We start from the raw sequence: 25,366 nt of genomic DNA on the forward strand, positions 1-25,366 counted from the left end.
AACATTCTTAAGAATGCGTCAGGCAACGAATTAACCAAAATCAATCACAATACCTTATAAAGACTGCCAAGTGCAAGTGCCAGTATTAGTGAATAATACTAGACAAAAAAATAACTATGAATCAGCGTGCGTAAAACATTGGTAAATTTATAAACAATAGGCGTCATAGACGTCATTGGTTATACTATGAATTCTTAAAGCAAGACTTTTGAATTGTGCAAGCGAGACACAGTTACGAGCTGTGTAATGCGCTGTCTCTTTTCCGCATTGGTAACAGTCAGCTTTACAGCTCGTAATACAGGCAAGGGTTCGAGGCACGTCGCTTACATCCGCAGCTTCGATAGAAAAAAATTGAATAACGCCTAGATCCGTGATAAATGATGTAACTGCTAAACGAGACATACAACATATTGAGTTATTGACAGGAGATTGAATTACGGTTAGAAACTTATCCAGAAAATGCTTTTGTGCTAGATAATGTGTATCTATGGGATTATGACTGGTATTCAATAGTAGCTGATAAGCGGTACAAATTAATGACGAGGGCACGTAAAACGCTTGTTTAACTACTTCATAGATATGATTTTAACGTGTTTGGACAATTACGCATAGCTCAAATTAAATGGCAAATGTGCACGGTTTGAAAAATTTGTAACGCCAAAAAATTTATTGCTTGAGAAATTAATACAAATGTTTTCAAAACATCATGTGCTAGTTTTTATATAGGAACTATTTAAAGAGATCACTATCAAATGAACACACTAGCAACAAATTATTACCCTCATAGGACACATAAACATATTTGACGCTAACAACATTACATAACACAGTTCAAACATTTAAGCCAGCTAACCTACTGTGGTATCTGTACAATCGGTGCGTCGCGTCGGCACTATGAGTCACTGCATTACGGGCTACGGCCAAACGCACGACGCGACTTCCGTAAACGGCACACCGGTCCCTAACTCTGTCAACACCCACACTGTTAGACAGTAACATAATCGAAACCAGTAAACATGACCTCTTTCATAATACGTAACATTAACAACATCACAGTTTCATTACCAAACCGGGACAATCAATTTAATGTTGCTCGTTAACCAACCGGGAATCCAGACGTCAATTTGAACGGGAACAAAAGGTAGGCTCCACGCGAATCCTTTCATAGTCTTAATAACCAGCCGTCAGTGGTAAAATAGCGGACATTAACCAGCGGCAAGGTGGACGCGGACGTGCCGCACTTAGTTTAATTAAGGCTAATTGTAGCGATCGTGCAAAAAGCTAGCCATAGACGTTTCAAACGCTCCACTAAACACTACATACTTGGCAATTAATATCGGTAAGTAACAACACAACAGTATCAATTTATAAACGTTCTACCATTTCGTTTGAATAAAGATAAAATTTCTACTATCAATCATTCGTAAAATAAATAAATATACAATAAACAAGGAAAACGTCGTTTATTTATGTTATATTCATAACGAGTTTCCTATTCCACCAAAAAAAGGGAACAAATACGTCCGCCGTGACACTACCGCATGAAATATTTATCAGCCCTTCAATATTATACCTAGTTGAAGGGGAAACACGTTGAGATAGGTAATAATAAGGTTGTTTGACCTGTCGCTTGCCTATTACCCTCACCCATTGACCTCGTTCGGTCGGTGCTCAAGTGCTGGTCTGGCTATCATCAATCAGTCAAGTCGGCCTATTACTTAACGGTCTGGTTCCCCAAAATTTACGACATCAGTAAAATGCGTATCGGAAATCCTTTGGTACACACGTGATATGAGTTTCATGAGGGAATATCCTTTACGAACTAATAAACTTCATGTTATGGCTTTAATCTCGATAGCATCGAGTTAATATGCCAACGTTAATTATCTTAGGGAATCGCAATAATAAGTACAATACAGACAGTCAGCATTACTTTTTATTTAATCAATCTATCTTGTCGTCATCACAGAATGATCATACTAAAGAAGACTCCAAATTAAAGCAGTCTTTGCCACGTCACCCTTTGGGATTCCCCATCTGAAGAAATCAAATGCAATTGTTGTGCCAAAGTAGGTATTATTTATCGAGTAAATATACGCAGTAGGATAAGAACACTCGAAACAACAGTTGAGGTTTGAAGGACAAATTCAGTAAATAGCACTAGGTAGCTAGGAACATTTACTTTACAAAGTATGTCATGAACTCATGAGACACCAGCTTTCTATATTACTAATGCAATTACGTAACACGTCATTTATCCATATATGGAAATGATGCAACACAAGATAACAGTGAATTTCATTAATGAAATCTGTCGCCATAGATTTGTATTTGCTTTTTTTTTTAATTATGCATTCGATTTCGTTACTGTCGTTCATTCATAAGAACCGTTTCGAAATACTAGTTTTCTTCCGTAACTGTATTTTATTTTTAATAATTTAAATGATTTATAGTGTATGTTTACAATATTATTAACACGACATAAGTTGAGACATTTGAATTCAACATAAAACTTCTATTTGACTCTCGATTATTACTTGAACCAATGTTTGGCCATCCATGGTCGAGTAATTACAACAATAGACTGTGACTAGATCATACGACAGCAGAGTTAACCGAGTGACAAATTAATAATAAGAGTTCATGCCTCGCTTAGCACAGTGAGGGACATGGCTAGGATATAAAGCCGACTGGGAGAGCAATGCTGTGGAATAAATAATATGCTTTCGAGGAAAGACCGCGAATACATGCCAACTAGAATACAACTAAACGGTGCATTAAGTCTTCCGGAATATAGCTTAGGGATTTAACTCGCTTAAATATATTTTTTATCACAATCTAATTGTAAGAAAAGAAAGCTCTCACAGCTTTCCGGACAAAAATAAACCACTCACTGATTCTTTTGAAAAAGGACGGTCTAATTCATCAAAGTTTACTTCTCGTATTGAGAAACGACAAAACAAAGAATGAGAAAAGCGATTGTCCATCTAACTAAGTTAAAAGGATTGGCACGAACAAGACCAAATAAATTAAGTACTTTGTCCTTTAAAAGTGCACCCAACTCAATTACTGTTTCTCGAAATGGACGGAGTTCGGAAGAAAAGTAATGTAAGTTTATGAGAGTTTGTTTGCCAGCCGAAAGCTATCCAAAGGTGGGCGACAACATTATAGCCAAGTTTTTAAATAACATTCTCGGAAATTCGAATACGATTTAATCTTAATACAGACTGTGACTTGATACAGACACAATTCTGATAATTCTCAATGACACAGAGTACTATGGAAATTTTAAACCAGAGCATTAGCATTACTCAGACCTAAACACTTAGCATTAATATTGAAATGGCAGTCAGCCGATGAAAGCGAGGCAATCAAAACCGACTGAAGATCCTGTTAACAGTTTTGTTATAATTTACGTTTTGAGTAATTGCTTTTTGCCTTTGAAATAGCGACTTCATCATCGCCTGAAGGTTGTCTGAAGTCAGATTGCGTTTTTGTTGTCAGACAGCATAATTTATTAACGGAATACAGCCTAATGACAGGGTTCGCAATTGTGGGCTACAAATAGACTGAATAATTAGAACTATTTTGTACGTCGGTTTCAGAGCCCTAATGTAATTGGCCCTAAGAATGATTTAGGCTTGGCGTGAAAGCGTCGCTTAATTCATAAAAAAAAACCGTCTACGTTCCAATTTCTGAACCGCAAATGATTCGACGTCTCTACAATTTCCGTTCAGTAACATTTTAAAGCACCTAGCAACTAAAATAAAAGCTGGGTTTTCCCCAGCAATTGCTTGGAGAAGTCAGTGACCGATAGATGCCGCCACAGGCCACTGCAAAATTACTTCATTTATGGAATTGCAAATGAGGGTCGAGTTTAAAGCACGTTCTACTTTGTACTTAACATATGAGGCCTAGTTTGCCTCTTATTATGTCTAACCATTTCGACATACCACAAGAGAAAATGAAAAATCATTGAAATACGAAATATTTCAACCCTATTTCCTTTACCAAATAAGTCTCAAGGCCTTTTAGTAATAGAATATGTTCCTCTTGAGTCAGACGGTTCTATTATAATAAATGCTATTCATATATTTAATAATATTATGGCACCAAAGCGCAAAACAATACAATTCATTATTTGAAGATGCGTTGGGGTGAGTGAGGCGGGACGTGACTGGAATAGGCCTAATGACGGGCGAGATGCGGGCGAACGACCCCGCATGACGTCTCAGCACTTAGAACAAATTCTATAGTTTTATTTAATAACTTTTATTAAGCCCGCTAACAATGGTAGAACTTATTACGCATATTTTAATAGCGTGCTGTAAATCAGGCAGAGGCGTTCTACGTTACAAAATATTACAAATACAACAGCAACTGATACGAAAATTGGAAAATTAACAATATCAAATTAAATGTGACAGCGTGTGGAAAATCATTTCTATCAAATTATATTTGACATTATGACGATACACAACTCAAATATGATTTCGACACGACACACCAATTACAAGTTGGACTACAATAATTGAACACATTTTGATATTGTTCTGTTTCACCCGGAATTTTATAAGTAGCTGATGTTCTCTAGTGATAGAAAATTCAAATGCATGTAGGTTTTCTTTCGACTATTACGCATGACAATCGAAATACAACATTCATATAATCACAACTTTCCTTAAACGGGCGATTAAGCTTTAAATACGTTGTAGGTACTATTCTATATTATGTGCCTCATCATAATTACGATTACAAAAAGCGTTGTCGAAGTAAGCCTACAGTATTATTAGCGGAAACTTAAAAAAGCAAGATTTTTTGATAGTCATCGAAAAAAAGCTATTCTTAGACCGAAAGGATGAAGCCTCATAAAACCGAGCTTCCGTTCTTAATGGAGGATGCTGATAAACAGGTTTCAAAGTAGGTTTTTGAAACCTTGTATTTTGGTAGTAAAATTGATATCAAATAAGAATGGTATTCAGAAAGCAGTCATCTCAATTTAGCGACTTACTAAACTAACTTCATTATTTTCATTGAAATACTTCAAATACATTTAATTGATTTACATCCTTACATTATAGCCAAATAGGATTGAATATCCTAGGGTGATTAAAGATTTAAAAATATAATTTAATTCAAGATGTAATTTTCTGCATGAACAAGGTTCGGAAAGATATAATTCCCGTCAATCGATATCATCAAGCCTATCGGGATATAAAGATACATCTTGAGAGGAAATAAAAAATACTTTATATCCAACGCTAAAGTTGCTTTTGAATAGGCTTAACGCGAGTTTTGGTAGGTATAAGCGTTAGAGGAATTCATCATTAATCAAAATCTATTGAAATTTCAGGAATTTAGGCCAGTACGTAAGTTGTAGGTTGCTAGGTTGCAGAAAATACGATATTATAGAAAACCCAGTTCCGTATATATGGACTAAACAAAAAAAAACATTTCAATGTGAATAAATGAAATTAAATGATGGCTTAGTCTATTTTATTTTTGTTACAGCTGCGTTGGGAATATTTCATCTGTGAAAAATTACTAGTTACGGTTTATAAGATACAGACTGGTGACGAACGGAAGCGGAGCTTAGTTATCTCCGTTCGGGCTTCGCTGGAACCTTTGTGTACGGAATCCTAAACATTGGCCACTAGTTTGTTTTTAATGGCACGTAACAATTGACTAAATCAACGAACGTTAAAAAATAAACAGCTTTATTTTGAGACATAACAAATGAGCTAATAGAGTTTACTATATTCAAAGCTTTACAAACAACCATGCATAAATGCAAACTACATTTAACTCTGTCGTACTTAACGGGGACAACATTAATTAAGTGGTGTCGCTACTTTGTAAACAGCATGTGTCACAAAAAATATGTTCCTTTCAGTCGTAAAATGAAAATGGACGCGGCGTTAAATCAAAAATGATACAACGAAAAAAATTGTGTTAGGGCCTAATTATACTCGTAAATGTAGAAAAAAAATATTATTATTGGAATTCCTCTACAAGCTTTTAAGAGAATGGGTATCTTAAGGCGCTTCTTCTTATTAAGTTGGTTATATTGTGCATAGTAATGTTTGTCGAAAATCGGAAATCTCTTGAACCTTATGCCGAAAACACAAAATGAAATCTTTCCATTCATTCCTTAATAATATCTTCATTCCTTGTCACATTAATTTAGTCCACTTGTGTCACTTGCGTGCAATCAACATAATGTATTTTTGACATCAGAATGTCATTGTTCTTCTGTAGCTAGCCAAAAACTTAGCAGGTTTACTTTTCTGAGACTGTAACCATTGCCGTAAAGTTGCTGTTGTTTAATTTGACTGGCCACTGTAAGCCATGTGCCAGGATAAATTGAAAGGCAGATCTTTGCCGAGGGGTATTAATGGCTAATAATAATTGATTTCAGAAGGTTTCTTGTTAAGTTCTGTAAGCAAATATTGAAGCATAAATCGCCCATAGCACCCAAATACTGACCATGCTATTAGAATTCCATACCGAGCACATTTTATTTCTGTAAGTTAATGTATGGTTGAAAAGCGAGACTGAGGGCAAAAAACATAAATTAACTTTCTTTTAAAAATGTTATAACTATAATATTTACCTCAACTACCTGTTTCTTGCAACTTATTATTTTTTAAATGGAAATAGCATTATTTCAACTTTCACAATGTGTTTGAATTTCAATTGTGGTTTAAATTACACACGTTCACAGAAAAATACAAAGGAATATAATTATGAAACCAAGATTTACATACATAGTTTCTCTCGCAACATTTTATTTTCCTCTATACGTACGTACTCTGTACTCCTCAGTAGCATGCATGAAATATAGGGAAGTAGACTTTTGTAATACGTTCCGTGGTAGAAGACAATACGGAATGACTAGGCGACTTCATACACGTACCGTTTGTCGGAAAACTGGTACCTGTGTTCTACGGTCGACATGGCCAAAACCGTGTAGCAGCAAGCGAAAACTAAGCGATGAAACCTGAAGCTTAAATCTAAAGCAAACATAGCTAGGTTTAGTTCCACTTCTCTGGTGCATGTGACGTGTTCTTTAGGCTAAATGAAATTATTTTCCTATGCAGCATAGGTAGGTAGTTACGTACTTAGCAACATAACGACAGTTACGTTCAATCGATATAGTAAATCTAATATGTCCATTCCCAGACAATACTGACCAATTAAAATCAATATGCCATAAATAATGACTACAATTAGGCAACGAAATTACTGTCAAACACAACCTGCTACGATAATTTCGTGTCTAATCGATATTGATACTGTAATATAACCAAATATGTGGTGGAACTAGTAGTTAGTGTATGTTAGTGGTATAACGTCTACTTTATGATTAGGAGGGTGGTACCCATACACAATTTTACTTGGGAACATTGCAAAAAAGTGCTTTATTTTAGTTGGAAATCAAAGCTATTTGTTTAGCACACATTTGTTTTACTCATAGATTGATACGATGGACACGAAGGTAAAGACTTGAGTATAAATTTGATGGGACCTGTGTTGAGACGCAATTTTATTATAAATAAAATAGTATAACCAAAAAAATAGGGGCTATACCGACGTAGGGTAGTATTATTTATTCGTTGGGTCTAATCTTAACCAGCTACTACCGCTATGGAGTTGCTATTTTTCACTACGTCCCGGCCCCACGGGGCGCGGGCTTTTCTTACACAATAATATAATAAAACCTTGAATAACTTTGCAATTGATTGATAGGCATACTTCCCTTTGGTATAATTCTGTACTAGCTAAATGCTATGGCCGGGAATCCGGGATAAATAAACAAGAAATACAAAACAAACAGACATTTACTGATAAAAAGACTTTATGTGAAGTAAAGCACCATTTAACAATGTTGATATCGAGAAGCTAAAAGTGCGAATTAAATAGTGTTAAAAAAGAATTAAACAACAGAACCGAGTTCTAATTTACAATCAGACATTTTCCGGAATTTTACTATAAATAACGTGTGTATTGTAGGTATATGTCGTTTATCCGTATCCGTATTCTGATGTCATATTTATAACTTCACGATCAATTCAAAACGACAATCCATTAAATAGCCACATGTAGGTACTGCAAATACCAGTTCAAACAAATTGTTATCAATATAAATAAATTCGTAATACATACCTACATTAACTACCATGTATACTACTTATGTAATCTTATCAGCATATGAATCATAAAAGGTGTAGAATCTGACACAGTGCAGTACGTCCAGAAATGGAAGCAACGATTCAATTGACCTTAAAGAACTGTTTGATGCCTGTTATAAAGATTTTCTGATTAAATTGTATCTATTTGATAGGTAGTACTTAAAGTAAATTGTAGGTACACGAGGACTTATCGGAATTAGCCAAAGAAACGTACTGATGACGTTATAACGTGACACACCTAGATGACGGATGCGCGGGCGTCAAGACTCAAGCCCGTGACCAACAGTGGGCAAAATTGGGAACAATGACATAGCTAGGTAAATGAGTGCATTAATGAACGTAATGTTGTGTTACAAAAGATAATCATTTCAGGTTCGAAACTCAAGCCGAATAGACTAGAATGTATTCTTTGTTTTTTTGCTTCCATCATATTTGATCCTGCACAGACTGTATCGTGAACATCTGCAGTTGGCCCTTCCACCTGCCATCGTACATCGGGCGGAAGCTCGAAATTGTGTACCCTATAGTTCTTTGATCATTCGATAACAAACGAAAATAATCAGCAGACTAAGAAATTAAATACGTGATTTAACCTTGAACCTGTTCTTAGTTATGTAGCAAGAAAATAAAGGTACATCTTTGACCTTGCGCGTATTAGCGTAGGTTAGTACCTGCGTTAAAAATAGCAAGCATTTACTCCACTGATTCCACTGAACCTTTTTAATTTGATTACCTAGTTACCTACAACGTATCGTTACTGCAAACATCGCCATCTTACATAACTCATGTCTGATATACAGCCAGACATGTTCGCATCTCTAGCCCGCCCGCCAAAATTCCCCGCAAATAAAACGCCGCGAAAAGTTGCCCTTCTGGCGTTTTAATTATGCTACGTCAAATACCTTTTGCCAGTTTATCTATGTACTTTAAAGCATAGGGGATATACTACAAGGCCATGCCACATAAAAGAGATTTGTCCAATTTGTTAAACATTTTCTTATCTAAATGTCCTTTGCATGAAAAATGACCTTCAAACCTGACAAAAAAATATGTATGAGGTTTTGCCAGGAACTTGATTTAAAATTAAGAATAATTTAAACATTAATAATAACTGCAAATACCCATTGTTATGCATTTAATTACATATTGATTATATAAAGGAACGGTAATCTGAATTCTGCGGCAACCTGGATCATCTAAACTGTTTCCAGCAATAGTTACATAAACAAATATTCTTTTAATAAGTACTGTTTTATGGAGTTAATAGAAAGAAATACAAGTTGTTACTATGCAGGCATACAATGCATAATTCATTACAAGGAGATTACATGAAATTGATGAATTGATATGCATTATCATATGCTATCAGTATTGTAATGACATTAAAGACAAACAATTGAATACATATTAATGTTTATTAATTATAAATTATCTGAATATAAAAATACAAGGCTACCGTGAATAACAATGAAAAAACTTATAAGGACTTTTAATTAATCAAATATTATATTGTTGGTAATTGAAGAAATTATAATATTAATAAAGTTCTGGTGCTAACTGCTGCAAGCTGGGAGATTATTATTTATTTTAAAATGACTTTGATACCATCAACATCATTGGAAAATTCCAATCTTATGATGATGTATTGAAAATGCCCTTAACCTACATCACAAGAATCTTCCTACATTCAGAATTTACTTATGAACTCAGACAGCTAACCATTTTAAAATAGATTTGTCACTTTAACTGCAGATTTTTATCCATTGTAAAACAATGACTACAAGGTTTAAGCAAGCTCACAGATATTACAGATATTTATATATAATATCTTATCACATAAATTGAAAATTAAAAGTTTTAAGTCAACAAGAAACTAATAAAAAGACAACCCATTTGTCAACAACTAAGTTTCCTTGCTCAGAAACAATGGATAAACTTTACTATATTATCAATATTTAAAAAAGTCGGTTCGGCATGAGGTCACATAACAATTTAACAACAATCAAACACAAGCTTCAATGATTACAGCGTAACTCAATATTTTTGTACTTACACAACCATTCCATAGGCGCCTTCGCCGATATATTGCAGATTAGTGTATCTGGGCCCCACTTCGAACACCTGGCCCCGAATGATCTCCGCGTTGGGATTACTGCTCGCGGCACCTGCAGCCTCAGCCATCGCGACGCAGGGGGAAGCCACTTAACCAACGGCAACAATACTGAGTTCAGCATAAATTCCTTACACACGGCTGACACCAGATTGCCGATTCTATAGTCCACATTAATTGCCAAAACAAACTATGAATCGACCTACATTATCCATAACCACTACACGAACAAATCGTCCACTTGTCACTTGCTTATCATTCTCGCTAGCCTGTTTGCCCGACTTTTCATGGACACTCCCGTATAGACGCAGTACCGTTACAAAATGAACTCGATTTTTTCTCCATCTCTACCAGTGTGTTCCATGTTGAGACTTATGTGTCTTTTCAACCATATACTTACATCACACTCAAATCGAGTATGTGAGAACGAGATAGAAGATAGTATTGAAGTAACACGATTGTTCGTTCTTCTACTTATAGTTTGTAAGCATTTCAGTTTAAAGTAAAAACACTGATTTCTAATTCTTTAAAATTGAATTTAAAACTTTTTCAGAGATATTACCCCAAAATATTACTTAAAATAATTAGTTTACTTATAAAGCCACCCAATCATTAAGATACTGAGAATGTCGTCCTCTAGGAAATAACACAACGACTTTGACAATGACATTAGCGAAACTGACAACATTGACGTTTTGTATATGACGTTTACGTTTTGGACTGTAGTTTTTATAAAACCAAAAAAATACACAATTCTTGTTCTAAAATCACATGAAAACGTCATACTGATGTATTTAAAATAACAAATGATGTGATGTTTTTTATATATTCTACATCAATTATATGATTTCATTTTTTAAATGCACAGTGACCTCGTCGCCTTTAATCGAAGGACTATTGTGCAAATAACTTAGGTATGTCGGTTTGGTCAGCTAGTACAGTTGGAAATAATTACCATTCCGCATTGCCCGGCGGTCAATACGGTTCGTCGAATAATTGGTGTCCAAAATCAAGCAAGGTATGATATAACTTATTACATGTATGTATGTAGACATTCGTTAACCATCATTTGATTGCAATGACAACTGTAATTACTGTTTACTAGTTGGCTGTTTTATTAGTGAAGCAGTCGTGTAGTTGTGCGCCGCAGTCCACACGCTCATGTAGTGAGACTGTTTGATCTGTCATTATAGTAAACTAAAAGTAATTTAATGATAGTGAGAACTATGTGAATGTAGTTTTGTTTCTGTTATTTTTTTACCTTGTTGGTTTATTATTAGTTGGTATTTGACTTTGTTTGTTTGGATTGCTACATTTTGTTTCCCAGGTATTTATGTATTTGTTGTTATTGTTGAAATTGTATGTATTATATACCTGCTAACCTATGTGTTATCTATTTAATCATTTAATATACATAACCTTTATACTTTCAGTGTATTAAATAAAAATAACAATACTGATATTCTATATCATTAATATTGCTTACTATTTTTAAATATTTATACTCACGGCATGTAATGTGTGTTTTTAAACCTACCTATTGATAATTCTTTTTATTTTGTTTTGTGAAGGAGTGGATGACAGGTATTTAGCGAGCATTTTGATCAGTTTTGTGGCACACTGAAGCGGAAGTTCTACTTATCATATTCTAACCACAGTGAGTTTATATTTGGATGTTTTTAGGGTTTGGGCTTAAGTGATGCAGTCCCATGTTTTGAGGCTAGCCATGTGTTACATCATTTATGAATATGCATATCCAAAACTAGTTTTGATTTGAGTATGAGTTTAAAATAATATGCTTAAAACAGGCAAACAGCATATTATTTCATTAAAAATATTGAACCAATAAACTAGTAACATGGTTATGTAAATTTCACTCTTATAAAAATTCATCTCTGGTGTAAAATTGGCAAAAGATTGCACCAGGGTAAAAGTCTGCAAAACTTCATATTCATAATTATTTTTTAATGATGTGACACATGAATAACCCAGCTTAGGGCATGGTGGCAGTTTTATAAATAACATTTAAACAGACTTACCATATACCAGAATTATAAAAACTCTAATTCTACCCAGTGAATGGCTTTGCCAAAAGTTTTCTCAATTGCTAACAGATGCGGTGTTCTGAAATAACTGTTTAACCAAAACTCAAATGAACTTTAGACGTCTTAAATGTCTAAGAGTCAGTCAGTACACCTTAAAGTGGTAGAGACAGCATGAAACTAAAAAGGTAGTTTTACTTTTAATCACTTGTAGTTATTAATTTATACATATGGGTTCTTTTTTCATAGGTGATTAATATACCTAAAAACATTTGTCTAGGTTAGTTTAGATCTTTAATTTACTTTTCTAGGAAAAAGACATTGACAAGTTTTAATACCAGACGAGGAACTTTCCTACAGTTAACAGTAATAGATACTAATACCAATTATAATTATTTCGTCAATTTGAGTGTGCTCATTTTCAAGCCACTTTATATCAAATGCCCATACAAGCGACTCGTATGCATCTTAATTGATAATCCATTAATGACTTTTCAGTTGGCATTATACTGTGTGGTTAGTGATACAGTAGTTATGCAACAGTTCAGGTCAGTTCTGTTGCTAAGGGAGCACTATATCCAAGCTGAATGAACAAGTTCTATACCACATTTCATTTGTTAGGTAGATATTATAAAAAAGGTAAACAATTTTGATGTTTATTTGTATTTGTGAATCGATTTACGTTCACGTTCACGATTCACGTTATGAATTTCCGAGCATAAGAAGAATATACTCGGTTTATGAACGCAATTTAAAAACAATATTTGACTACAAACTAAACGAAACGATAGTACTATCACGTGTGCCGAAGCCATTACTCTGGACCGTCTTATTAAAATAAAGTGCACTTCATTAATTGCTGTCAGAATTCAAATCTTGTTATGAACTAGTAGTACACCTGGTTATGTTTGAAAGAAGTATCTAATTCTAGTCCGCAAACCACTGGTCTCACATTTCACATCAGGAACTCCTTGATCAGTTCTTGTAGGCACTATGAAGTCAGACTTTCGTCAATGTTGAAGTGCTATACACTGCCCGTAGCGGCGCGCGGCGTCTCTATTCCATATCAAGTATAATCTTTAGAGATACAGAGACACAGGGAGCTCGCAACAGCCTCTCTGTTCCCAAACATCTACAATCTTGAGGGATTCAATGTGAACTCTCAAGAGTGCTATAATAATAATTAATCAATTATTATTAGCTGAACGCAATTCCATTAGGAATAACTTCGATCGGGATTTTCATGAACATGTAGTGTTCATTAAGTCGTAAAATCCCGTCCGCCAATAAAAAAAAGGATCGTCTCTCTATAGCCTAATAAGTGTTAATGTATCTAGAACTAAAAAAATGTCTTTAAAATTTTCCAAAATCTAATTTTGCAGGTCTTGCTTTTAAAATGTCAATAATGGTAAGAATGCTGCTTCTAATATAAGCTAACATTAGTTTAGTCTTAAGATGGCAGGCAGTAGGTACTGTCGCTTTTAAAGGTATAGATTGCCTAAATAACAATAGGCATTTTCTGCCAAAATATTTTTAAGATGGTGGTGGTTTTACAAAATTCTAGGTTTGAATAGGTAGTGTAATCATTCGTATTAAAAAACATGCTTTACAATGTAAACGTAGCTAAACAATAGCCATATTACCTGGCTATTTCAAAATGGTGATATCATGAAGTTGTTATGGCATATAGATAGATACACGTGTTTGGTGGACTTGGTGGTGTATGTTCTGTGTATTGTATTTTGTAATAATTTCACTTTAAATATCGTGTCTAACATACAAGTAATTTGTGTCTGTTACTCGTATTGTGTATATGTGTGTAACCATCCTATTACCACTATTTTGTATTACATTTATTATTTAGTTTCCGGTAAGAGAATTACGTTTAGCGCTGAGCAAATATTAAGAGCAATTTTAGATTAGACAAGTAACGTGACAGTCCCGTTTAACCATTTCGTTAACTGCCTTACTTTAATCTATTATAGTCCTAAATGCCGAAACATGATTTTCCCATTAAATGTTCATTTTTGGATCTATAAATCAATCCGCTAATAAAATCAGATCTGAATTTAGTCCAGGAATAAAATGTGAATGTTATTGATATTGGCAGCAGCATAGGTGCGCGATGTCGGGCGAGACTCCAATACAGTCGGCTGACGGGCTCCACACGCCCGCCTACCTGTCATGGAGGAAGCTTCAGCTCAGCAGAGCTAAGCTCAAAGCCTCCAGCAAGACGTCAGCCCTGCTCTCCGGCTTTGCCATGGTACGATCAAAAAATATTATCAAACACGCTCCGCTTGTAAACAAACTGACGAGTCACGGCCATTAGTACTTAATATCGTTAACGCTGTAGTAACGTAGCTGTATTTTCTGCGATAACTTAATGGTTCCGCCAAATTGATGTTCACAATCTGGAATGTAATTGGAGACGATTTTTGCTTAAGGCGAAAGTCGATGTCCTAACTTTGTGATGAAGTAATCTTAAAGAAAATGTCGATGTTCCTGAAAGTGTGTTCCTATTCTCTTCGAATTTAATGGAGTTTCGTGTTGTAGCGAAGTTTACCTTAACAAGGTCGGATTTTGATAAAATTTCAAATATATGAACGCAACTTTATGATGAAAGATTAAAAGCAATTTGGATGTCAATGAAATAGTTCTGAATTGTCAACAGGTAGCCATGGTGGAGGTGCAACTAAATCCGCCTGAAAACACAAAAGTGCCTAATGAAATGCTGGTAGCTTTCACTGTATGTACCACCCTGTTGGTAGCTGTTCACATGCTAGCGTTAATGATAAGCACGTGCATACTGCCAAACATCGAAGCCGTCGGCAACCTCCACAGCATATCCCTGGTGCACGAGTCGCCGCACGAGCGACTCCACTGGTACATCGAGATAGCGTGGGCCTTCTCTACGCTGCTCGGACTGATACTGTTCCTAATAGAGATAGCTATCCTCTGCTGGGTCAAGTTCTACGACTTGAGTCCGACGGCGGCGTGGTCCGCCTGCGTCGTGCTCATTCCAGTCATGATTGTGTTCCTGGCCTTCGCCATACATTTCTACATGTCGTTAGCTAGGCACAAATACGAAGTGACCGCTACGGGCATCAAGGAACTAGAATTGCTCAAAGAACAGATCGAAATGGGCGATCACGATGCTCGTATGAATAATTTAACATTGCTTGACCAAAGTCGTATCGTGTGATAGTCGACGTGTGTGTCCATGTCCTTTTTGGAATGTTATTAATACCTTTTGTTTGTGAGTGTACACCATTGATTATTTAGGTAAGTTATGTACTTAGATTATGTTAAGATTGTACTTATCGAGTGCCAATATGTATGTGAGCAGTTGTGAATGGGCGCCATTATTGCTCATTTATGTTACTTCAGGGCTTCTGGCTACTTAGTGAAGATTTGATGGGAGGAAGAAATTTAAATGATGCGTTCAGCGCAATGCTTCGTACATACGTATAGCCCTCTAGCGGTGCTCTTTATAAATGTTCTTATTCAAGTGACGTGTATTGTGGCGGTTGTTTAAAGATTACGAGGACTAGAGAATATTTCATAGAAAAGTCTGCAAATAGTCAGGTCAAATAATATTTCCAGGAGATTGACGATCTATGACTTGTTTTCTGAGCCGAGGGCTTCCAAGTTTTGATCTTCCACCTTGTTGATTTGTCGAAGGAAAAGTTACGTCACAAATGTGTACCGCCAATAACTGTAGTCTATTATTTTTATAACTTACAGTCATACGAATTTATTTAGGCAGCAGTTCAATTTATGCCTCACGTTTAATCTCATATAAATACAGGTTATGTAGGAATTCACGAGTAAATTATAGCTTAAGTATGACTAACGAATCTCTGTAAATACAATTGTAGATTTTTATCACTTGACGGTAGTAATCTTGACATGTACACTCATATAAGTAGTCATAAGGCTGAGTATTGGACGAAGCGGGTAGTTTTTGCAAGCATGAAAAAATGCTCTGTCAGATGTTTTGATGTTAACTGTCAAAAAACGCGGTAAAAATTTAGTTTATTTTCATGCGAGCCATGGGATCTTTGTGGAAGTGAGACGGTGCGATATATCATATGTAGCTGTGTCTCGCTTTTACAACGCCAACGGGCTTAAGTTAAAGTGCAGGCAGTGGTTAGAGCGGTTATAAACTTTGACAACTACCGAAAATGTTTTCGTTTTCGTTAATATTTCACTTGTAAGAGCAACAGATGTTTATTATTGCTTGCTTCAATGTACCCGCCAAGTGCAATTTCCGCCTCATTTATATTTTTATGACTTACATCTTATTTTTTATAATCCTTGACCTTTTCTGAAATGTAAAATTATATAATTTTCTATACTTATCAATATAAATCTATAAATATATTCTTAGTTAATGAATTTAAATAGATTCTATTGGTCCTCCTTCTAACATTTCTTAGTTACGGGGACAATTCTTTTCTATTTGAATTCCCAATAATACCATTTTACTGAAGCATAATAGAAATGTTTATAGCCCACATCTACATCATCTATAAAAGGGATGTAATCATAAAAAAGTAAATGTCCATAAACAATATTCATGACGAAGAATCAAGATACAAGTATTATAACAAGCGATGGTTGTGAAGAAGTCACAATTTTGACGAGAATAAGTGGTAGGCTTCATCGATTTAAATATGATTATTAGTACAAATATGAATTGCAATTTACTCTCAATTATCTTCCGATCTGTAACTAAAGAGTCACAAGGACACAATATCTGTTTATAAAGCACACATCTTTATCTGGACTAGATTAGTCGACCGATAGGACAAATAGTCAAGGTCGCAAAAGCAAAATAAAATATTTTTATTATACCATGAGCTTGAGAAGTTCACAGACTCAATGCCACCAACCGAGTCGACATTTTCTCTACAACAACGTTAACACATGACTGCACGTATGCGTCAAACATGTTCATACTAAGGCCTCTCATCCAGAGTTAATGTACCGTAAATGCCACGGGAGTTATGTTACAAGTATCGTCAACCAGAAATCAATGAAAAGAATAAATTCGAATTATCACCCTTATGGCTTTGACATAAAAGCGTTGTTACGATCCTAATGTGTCGATTGGTGTTCGGTTGGCTATACAGACGTGACCGTGAAGCACCCTCCCAACACATTTTCTGATAAAACAATATTTTTAAATCCAGATGTAGACCGAAGCGAATACTCTAAACAAAGCTACTTAATCTTTGATAACCTAATTAGTGCGGTGGATAGTGCGTGGTTTAATTTTCTTTATTTTTGCTGATTCAATCGTCAATTTCTCTTTCTTTGGATTCGGCCAAAAGACCGTGCCGAAAGTTACTAAAAAATAAATTGTTGTTGATTTGTCTATGCTCACTCATAAAATATTGGTCTACTTTGTTTTTGTGAAAGATTTAGTTCATCATTAGATATCTGATGAACTAATCTACTACTACTTTGATGCAATTAACATCGATTATCGCACAAGCAGAATACAAAGTAACGTCTTACATGAATATTTTATGGAGTAAACGTTTCACAAGTAACTATTATATCGTCACGACGTTGATAACTACCTGTGTTCTACAATATGTTTAACGTGCAATATCTAGAGATAATATTGATTACTGAAATATTTCCATACCGATTTTCCTACAAGAGTTATTGATAGGTCTACGAGTGAAATTGTCTTGATAGTAGTTCGTCAGGTAGCAATGTTTTTTGTAAGTTGCCACTTGTTTTTGTTCGGAATTAGATATTGAATCGTATCCTTCTATAGATACGCAAAGGAAATCTAGGTAAAATGATCAATTCTATCTACTTCATTAAGCAGGCCATCACAACTTATGTTGCGTCACAAATAACGATGAAGTAACGGTGCTTTTAATTCTTGTGGTTTATTGGCAGTTATCATTTAGGCAGATGTTGCGGAATTAGGCATAAGTTGCCCATAGCAAGAATTTGAGCTATTGGTCTAATACTGAATATAAATAAAATTAATGCAATAAAATACAAATTAAATTAAAAATATATTTGATTTACGAACATAAAATAACTTGTACATACAACTACTACAAAATAAATGCAAAAAAAAACATTAAAAATAAGTTTAAACTATGATTCATTCGCTGCGTCATTTCTTATCAATAAGTGAGTTTGTCGGTAACGATATTTAAAACATACTCTATATTACACATCATTTGATTTATTGAAATGTAATAAGAGATTTCTTCCTTTTTTACCAGATAAGGGATCGACCTCAAATAATCACGGTAAGAGATTACAATTCACGTTTAATAAGTCAATTAAATAAGCGATTTTTAATACATATAATATAATCTTATAAACGAGTCTCTTGAATTTTGTTTATCATGTCACAAAATTGATCTACTTAATTGACAGTAAGTGACTGCTGGAAATTGCTACTATGAAATGAAAGAACCCTAAAGAACAACTCAACAAAACTAGGCGGAATCTGGATACGTTTGCATAGATAGCGCAAAAAGACACGATTTTGTCCCGCATTTTGTATTTTTCGCTCAATTAACGCACCCTTGCATGATAAAACAAAATTGTCATTAGCCGTTAATCGGTTACTTGACACCAGTGCAATATAGTGCCGTACCTTATTTCAATTAAAAACGAGTTTTAAACAGTTATAATAAACCGCTCACGATAGCAATAATATGATATTGACTGTATTTATTACTTAATCCAATAAGTACTGTGATATAATAATGAATGACATTAATAAATCTGTTAATATGTAATTTAGCAATAAGTAATTATAAATTGTTCATTTAAAATAACTGGAATTTTGTAAGAATAATTTACAATGTTGTTATACTGAGTGATCTTGTAAAACACTTAATATACATTACATTTGGTCGATACAGAACTTGAGGTTTTTATCAATATCCCCTGCCTTTTGTTGTAACCAAAATTCGTTGTGTTCCAATATAGCTTTTGAGAATTTCAGTTCGTTCTGCAATTCAAAATAAAATTTTAATATATTATAAATACCTATATAAACATTGTTAATAGCAGGTGCCTTAAGTATGAGAGTAACAAGCCTTTGATGGGGTTTCTGGATTTTTGATTTCATTCATACTTCACTTTAAAATAAAAACCAACTTATACTATGAGCTTTAAACGTGAAAGCTACTCTGCTAGGCGAAATACAGTTCCATGACTGGCTAAACATATTACGTCACTTTGAAGAGGAAATCCTGTAGCATTGTTTTTTACATTTGTACCTATTGTTTACATAGGTTCTGTCTATTCTTTCTAAAGCTAGGACTGATTTTCACTGTCCAACTCGTAACTGACAAGCTAAATTGCCAAATTTAAAATGCTACTCCAAAATACGATTTAATGTCCCGGAACACTAAAATGATAAATTTATTAATAATACATAATGTTTAACTTTATCAACGCGAGTAGCGACAAATTGAGTGTTCTGAATCGTTTTCTATCATTATTATAATATGTGGAAAAACCTTGAATTATATTGGAATAAAATGTTAATATGCCTATTTAGTTTCATGCGGGTATTTTCTGTTAAGAGTATCTATCTAAAAGTACTTCCTTAGCTTTTACTGAAAATCTCAAACATTGAACTTGACAATCTAACTCGCACCAAGATTCCAAGAGTCTCCAAAAGGATGTTCATCAGAGGAATATGCCAAAAAGATGAACTACAGCCAAACATGGTAAAAAAATCCCGCCGTTCATTTTGAAGACACATCGGAAATTGTGAATAAACAAACAAAGTACCTAAGTAAATATGAGGTAGGTAGGTATTTTTGAAGGCCAAACGTGTGGAGTCAGGCCAAAACAATTGTTTTAAACTTCCTCGTATAGGACAAATTTGTGACCTTAACTCTTAATTTGTCCCAAGTTGATTGTAGTTACCGTTGTCGCATGATTATCGCGACACAGTTTTAGAAGATTTTAGGCAAGGACAACCCAAGACAATGGTTGGATGAGAATATCCATAATATCGATAATATCGAAGATATTAAAATTCAATAAAATCTTGATTCGAATTAAAGTCATATCATCTTTAAAATTACCTACTGTTATGTAGGTATTCAAAAGGAGAACTTTCCTCTTACCAATAAAATACCTCTTCATTTGGATTATCCGATTACAGCTACCGCATGTACGAAACGATTGTCACATCAATGCTTTTAACCTATTAACATTTAAAGTGATACCGCTCTTGAAATATGTTACAATGTTATCGTATGATACTGTGCAAGTAGGTAAACATGGATGGTATAGTGCCTTCCTATCTAAGTACAAGGCTTATCTATAAAACTGGCAAAGTTATATATTATGACGTTAGCGCCATAGGAGTTCTCATGGGTTTTTACTTTACGCAATCTTTAGGGGAAGACAATTGTGCTCGTAATGGGCCAGTTCGCAATGTTCAGACTAAATTATTTTCCATTTCTAAGTAGGATTGAGTGAGTCACGTCAGCCGTACGGACTGTGACCGCTGGGCATACGTCACTTATAATGGAAACCAACGGATCGACAGCGCGGCCTAGGAAGCAGTGGTACAGAATATAGAATAGGCAGTGGCGGCATGATCGAAACGCATACCGCGTGGGCTGGTTCCAAGTGGCCCAAGATTTGGAATCGAGGAAGGATTTGAGAAGGCCTTGGTCCAGATGTGGGACACATGAAGCAAGATTAAACAGTGGCAATCTTTCTGGATATGGAAAAAAATACTTAGTAGGTAACTAAGTGCGATGCTGTTGTTGTTGGACGTTTTTATATATTCCAATCGATAATTCTACCGTCAACATTTAGTTGTACTAAGTGTGTATGAATTCTCTGATAACGTTAGAACACACGTCTACTAAGCAACTTAAATAAAACTTGAATATTTCAATAATCGAAAATATAAAACAAGTTTTGCGACATCACCTCTATTATTACTTACAACATGGCCTTGCGTCGGTCAGCTTGTGACGCCATTTAATTTCACGGAAATGAATAACGTTTGATACGACTACAAATTGATAATCCGGTATATGCGAGACATTAAAAAAGGCTTTCACGCTGCCTGAGGCAAAGTGACTAGTCTTTGTAAAGTGTAACATAAGGAAAACTTAGCCAAGCCTTGCCACGTACCCACCGAATTACCTAACTTCGCGACGCACTGCGGGTTCAATTCTGACAAGACACTTGAAGATGAAACATTCCCTTTTGCGGAATGTGTTTATTTGATGGTATATTTTTTCCCTTTCGAAACAGCCAGATTTAGAACAAGCATTGGTAAATTACACCAAATAAACCAATGCTTGTCATATACGGGGATGGAACCCGCTACCTATACGTCGCGCGATTTTTACCACTGCGCTATCCGCGCATTCAAATTACCTACTTAAGATTTTCTGACATTAATATGTAAATAGAGACTTAAAAAACCCGGCTAGAAAAACCAAATCACTAGACAAGCGATAAACAGCTAAAGAGCAAGGAAATAATAAGGCGATCTGCCACCTACTGATTTGTTGATTGTACCAAAACATTGTTATCGAGATCTCACATAGCATTGTGTTCAAAGTTATTAAGCAAATTACCTACTAGCAAAATCCTAACTGTTTTAGACTTAATGTGTAACATAACGATTAGCAACATTCTTGTAACACAGCCATAATAATTGTTACCTTATATTTTCGTTTAATCACGAGCTACGCTAGAGCACGGCGGATAAATTCGAATACCGCCTTATAGTAGCAGCTTACAAAGTGCCACCTATACCTGTGGTCCCTGTGGAAGAGGAAACCTGGCCAAGAGAAGCTAGAGACAGGGAAGTGTAGAGACAGCTGCAAGAGACCTAAACCCAAAAACTGATTGATCTGTTAATGCTTAGTTTCAGTAATAAAGGTTACCAGTGAATACTTCTAGCGTATCCAATAGCCAATGACGTATACCAGCGAAAAAACAAAGTCCAAATTTCAAAGAACAATAACCAAGGTCAAGCATCCTATGATATAACATGATAGAAACATTAATATGTATAGTTCTAACACCTGACTAAAACAGGCTGTTATATTTGTGTATCAGTCATTGTGTTCTAGCAACAATACCTACTGGACCGAAGCATTGTTATGTCAACACTGAACAGCGGTCACGTGGTTACTTATCTCAGCATTACCTTCTGGACTTGAGATACGTCACGAAATTGTATGAGATACAATTAATAATCAATCAATAAATAATCAATTTATAAATGTGATGCGTCCGACTGTTTTTACACGTAGGTAGTAGGTATTTTAATAAACATGTTTGTAGCTGAAATTTACTTGAGGGGATGATACTAGGACTTATCTGAGTCTAAAAAAAGGGAGTTTTATGTATAGAACTTAAAATTTACAAAGAGTATTAAATTAAGAACACCTACCTCAATAACTAATCTAAGCCTTTTAAAGCTCATAGGAAAAAGTTATTCAAACTTAGATATAGATATTGTCTCTCCGACAAGGGTATCGCATACCACCCCGCGTTGCCAAGCCCGGGGTAGTTTGTTGAAGTTGCTTGCGTAAATGATTTAAAAAATCAGCCAAAAATATCTTAAATGATTGTCAAGATGATTTCGCATATTTGAGCACAATTATATCTTAACACAAGAAGTTACTAACCGGTGGTATCGGGTACTGTGTCGGCCGGTCGCAAAACTGGCGTATGAGTATGTCGCTCATCTTGGACTTGACGCAGATGCCTTCGACCCAGCATCCTTGTTGCAGCTGCCCGGTGTGAATGTGGTAGAACCGACCGAAACCGTGCTTCAAATCGTTCTCCCAATGGCCTTCGTAGCGGTTACCGTTTTCTACGAACGGAACGGTGTGTAAAAGGTTAAAACTTTTGATTAATCCTGACATTCAAAACCCTGTGTCACATAATATGTTGCCTATGTAGCCGAGTGGGTAGTAGGTAATGTTACGGAATTCCGGCATACCGACTGTTAGGCTTAAGGTTCAAAAGAATCTAGTTTAAAATAATTAAACAACAAAGAAAACACAAAATAAGCTATGAGAAAGAGAAATGGAAAAATTGGTTGGTCATCTGTTTACTGGAACAAAGTTCTTCGGATGCTTTTGGTAGGTATACAATATGAATTAAAATTAATTTTCATTATACTCCTGAGCTGTTCCTCCTCAATCACGAACAGCAATAACTGTGATGACAGAAATTAAACATACTTCCAAGATTTTGACGAGCGTGTGCCAGTCGACGAGTACCTACTTATAGAAATAATAAAAGATTGTATAAACAATGTGCGTATCGCTCACATCGTGGGAACTAAAATTAAATAGAGTCGGTACTTAAGCTACTACTTCACAGAGAACAAATAAAGACATTATAAGTTAATATGGGTGTAGGTACCTAAGCTAAGAACCTGACCTAGCAGTACAGATCTAATGAAAATGGACATCTGGAGGTCAGCTGTCAGGTCGTCGATAATAAAAATCTAGTTACCATAGGAAGTTGGTAATCCGTACTCAAGAACAGAAAGGATTTGTTTCCGTATAAAAATAACTAATTGAGAAAAGGAAACAGGCTATATTTTATCAGAGACAGACTTCAATTCAGGTCAGACAGGCATTCAACCACTTGTAGTGAATTATTATAAGCATCGGTGTAAAAACTTAAGCCGCACGGTATACGAAATCAAATAGCCTGACTGTCCGGCTGAACCTGGATGTCAGAATTAGGTACTAAGTAGAACATACAATTAGAATGGATAACAAATGTTTAGAAGTCTTCAAATCCGTGGGAAGGCCATTTCTCTTCGACGAATATAGTGGCTTGGACTCTCTGCTTGGAGCGGTTCGTCATTGAATCGAAAAAGATGTTGCTTCCTACTGTCATTTGACTATTTGGCTAAAACTCTACTCAGACTCTCAGAGGATGACTCACAGGCTGAATATTGTTATGTAGGATATTATAATAATTATACTCACCAAGAACCAATAGCCCTAAACCTTGCTTCTTGCCCTCACTGAAATAGCCCACATAGACAGTGTTGTCTGTGTACCACATAGTTCCGAAGCCGTGCCTCTTACCAGCCTTCCAGAACCCTAGGAAAACGTCACCGTTTTCGTAGTACCACCAGCCGATACCCTCAGGTTTGCCTCGCACCCAGTCGCCGCGGTACTCGAGGGTATAGGTCCCATTTGTATTAAGGTGACTGAGCAATCCAAAACCATGTCTGCAGAAAAGTACCTAACCGTAATTTTAACTTGAAGTAGGTAAACATATCGACGCATGCATCAATTAACCTAAATAAATTAAATTTGTTCTGTTGTGGAACGCGACAGGCTATGTCGCGTTCCACAACAGAACAAAGGCCTCCCAAGTCGTGCTACATCACTCATTTCTACGCATCCAGCACGAGCCAGCATATTATTTTTGTCATAGGTACACAAGTCTGGGTTGCGTGCTGTCACCGAGTCACGATCTAAACTCAAAATTCAGGTCCTGCGACTATTATGCTACATCCTGTATTAGAGTTAATTAAAGGCCTGGAATACTCTAACTAAACGCCTGAGATGCCTGGATGCTCAGTAAATTGCGAGCGTTTCTATGAAAATTCTGTATAACACACCTGTAACCTTTATACCAGTCACCTTCGTATAACTTGCCATCGATAGTAAGAAATGTTCCTTTTCCTGTGAACAAATTATGACTTCTTGTAATTCGAGCAGCCTGAACGCGATTATGTAAGTTTGCATAAGGCAAGCACTCAAGGGAATCTCTTTAAAAACTAGTACATGTTCAAAAATACCTCCTACCTTCTTTCAAGTCTTTTTTCCATTCACCAACATAACGATCGAACCTTGACGTGAAGATGGCATGACGGAGACCATTCTTGATCGATTTCTTTTCAGCTGCTTTTAGAAGGGGTATGAAATTACGCGGCTTTTTATAAAAAGGCATTATTAAAAAAAAGCGCCATAAAAAATTAAATGACTTAACAATTTAAAATGACA

The 25,366-nt window shown here is 35.4% G+C and overlaps 3 protein-coding genes across 10 annotated transcripts in view; 1 reads left to right on the forward strand and 2 right to left on the reverse strand.

Moving 5' to 3' along the window:
* Positions 1 to 10,639, reverse strand: part of LOC113491757 (mitogen-activated protein kinase ERK-A) — a 39,010-nt gene extending 28,371 nt beyond the window's left edge. The window contains exon 1 of the mRNA XM_026868914.1: positions 10,246 to 10,639. Coding sequence (XP_026724715.1) covers positions 10,246 to 10,373 — 128 coding nt within the window. The 5' untranslated portion in view covers positions 10,374 to 10,639. The remainder of the gene's footprint in view (positions 1 to 10,245) is intronic.
* A 343-nt stretch (positions 10,640 to 10,982) lies between these two features.
* Positions 10,983 to 19,254, forward strand: LOC113491758 (calcium release-activated calcium channel protein 1). Of its 8 annotated transcripts, none has more exons than XM_026868920.1 (4): positions 11,232 to 11,320; positions 11,874 to 11,959; positions 14,451 to 14,607; positions 15,016 to 19,254. In XM_026868920.1, the coding sequence occupies exons 3-4, from the start codon at positions 14,470 to 14,472 to the stop codon at positions 15,544 to 15,546; spliced, it is 669 nt and encodes a 222-aa protein (XP_026724721.1). In that variant the 5' UTR covers positions 11,232 to 11,320; positions 11,874 to 11,959; positions 14,451 to 14,469; the 3' UTR covers positions 15,547 to 19,254. The 8 variants fall into 8 exon arrangements, with proteins under 8 accessions (XP_026724717.1, XP_026724716.1, XP_026724721.1 ...); XM_026868917.1 differs by having other exon boundaries at positions 14,455 to 14,607; XM_026868921.1 differs by having other exon boundaries at positions 14,458 to 14,607.
* Positions 19,216 to 25,360, reverse strand: LOC113491759 (MORN repeat-containing protein 3-like). Its single transcript, XM_026868924.1, has 5 exons — positions 25,169 to 25,360; positions 24,982 to 25,045; positions 24,338 to 24,585; positions 23,015 to 23,202; positions 19,216 to 19,341 (listed from the first exon to the last, which is right to left on the reverse strand). The coding sequence occupies exons 1-5, from the start codon at positions 25,311 to 25,313 to the stop codon at positions 19,234 to 19,236; spliced, it is 753 nt and encodes a 250-aa protein (XP_026724725.1). The 5' UTR covers positions 25,314 to 25,360; the 3' UTR covers positions 19,216 to 19,233.
* Between the last annotated feature and the right edge of the window lie 6 nt (positions 25,361 to 25,366).

The sequence above is a fragment of the Trichoplusia ni genome, chromosome 3, assembly GCF_003590095.1.
Source record: "Trichoplusia ni isolate ovarian cell line Hi5 chromosome 3, tn1, whole genome shotgun sequence".
In the NCBI taxonomy this organism is placed as follows: Eukaryota; Metazoa; Arthropoda; class Insecta; order Lepidoptera; family Noctuidae; genus Trichoplusia; species Trichoplusia ni.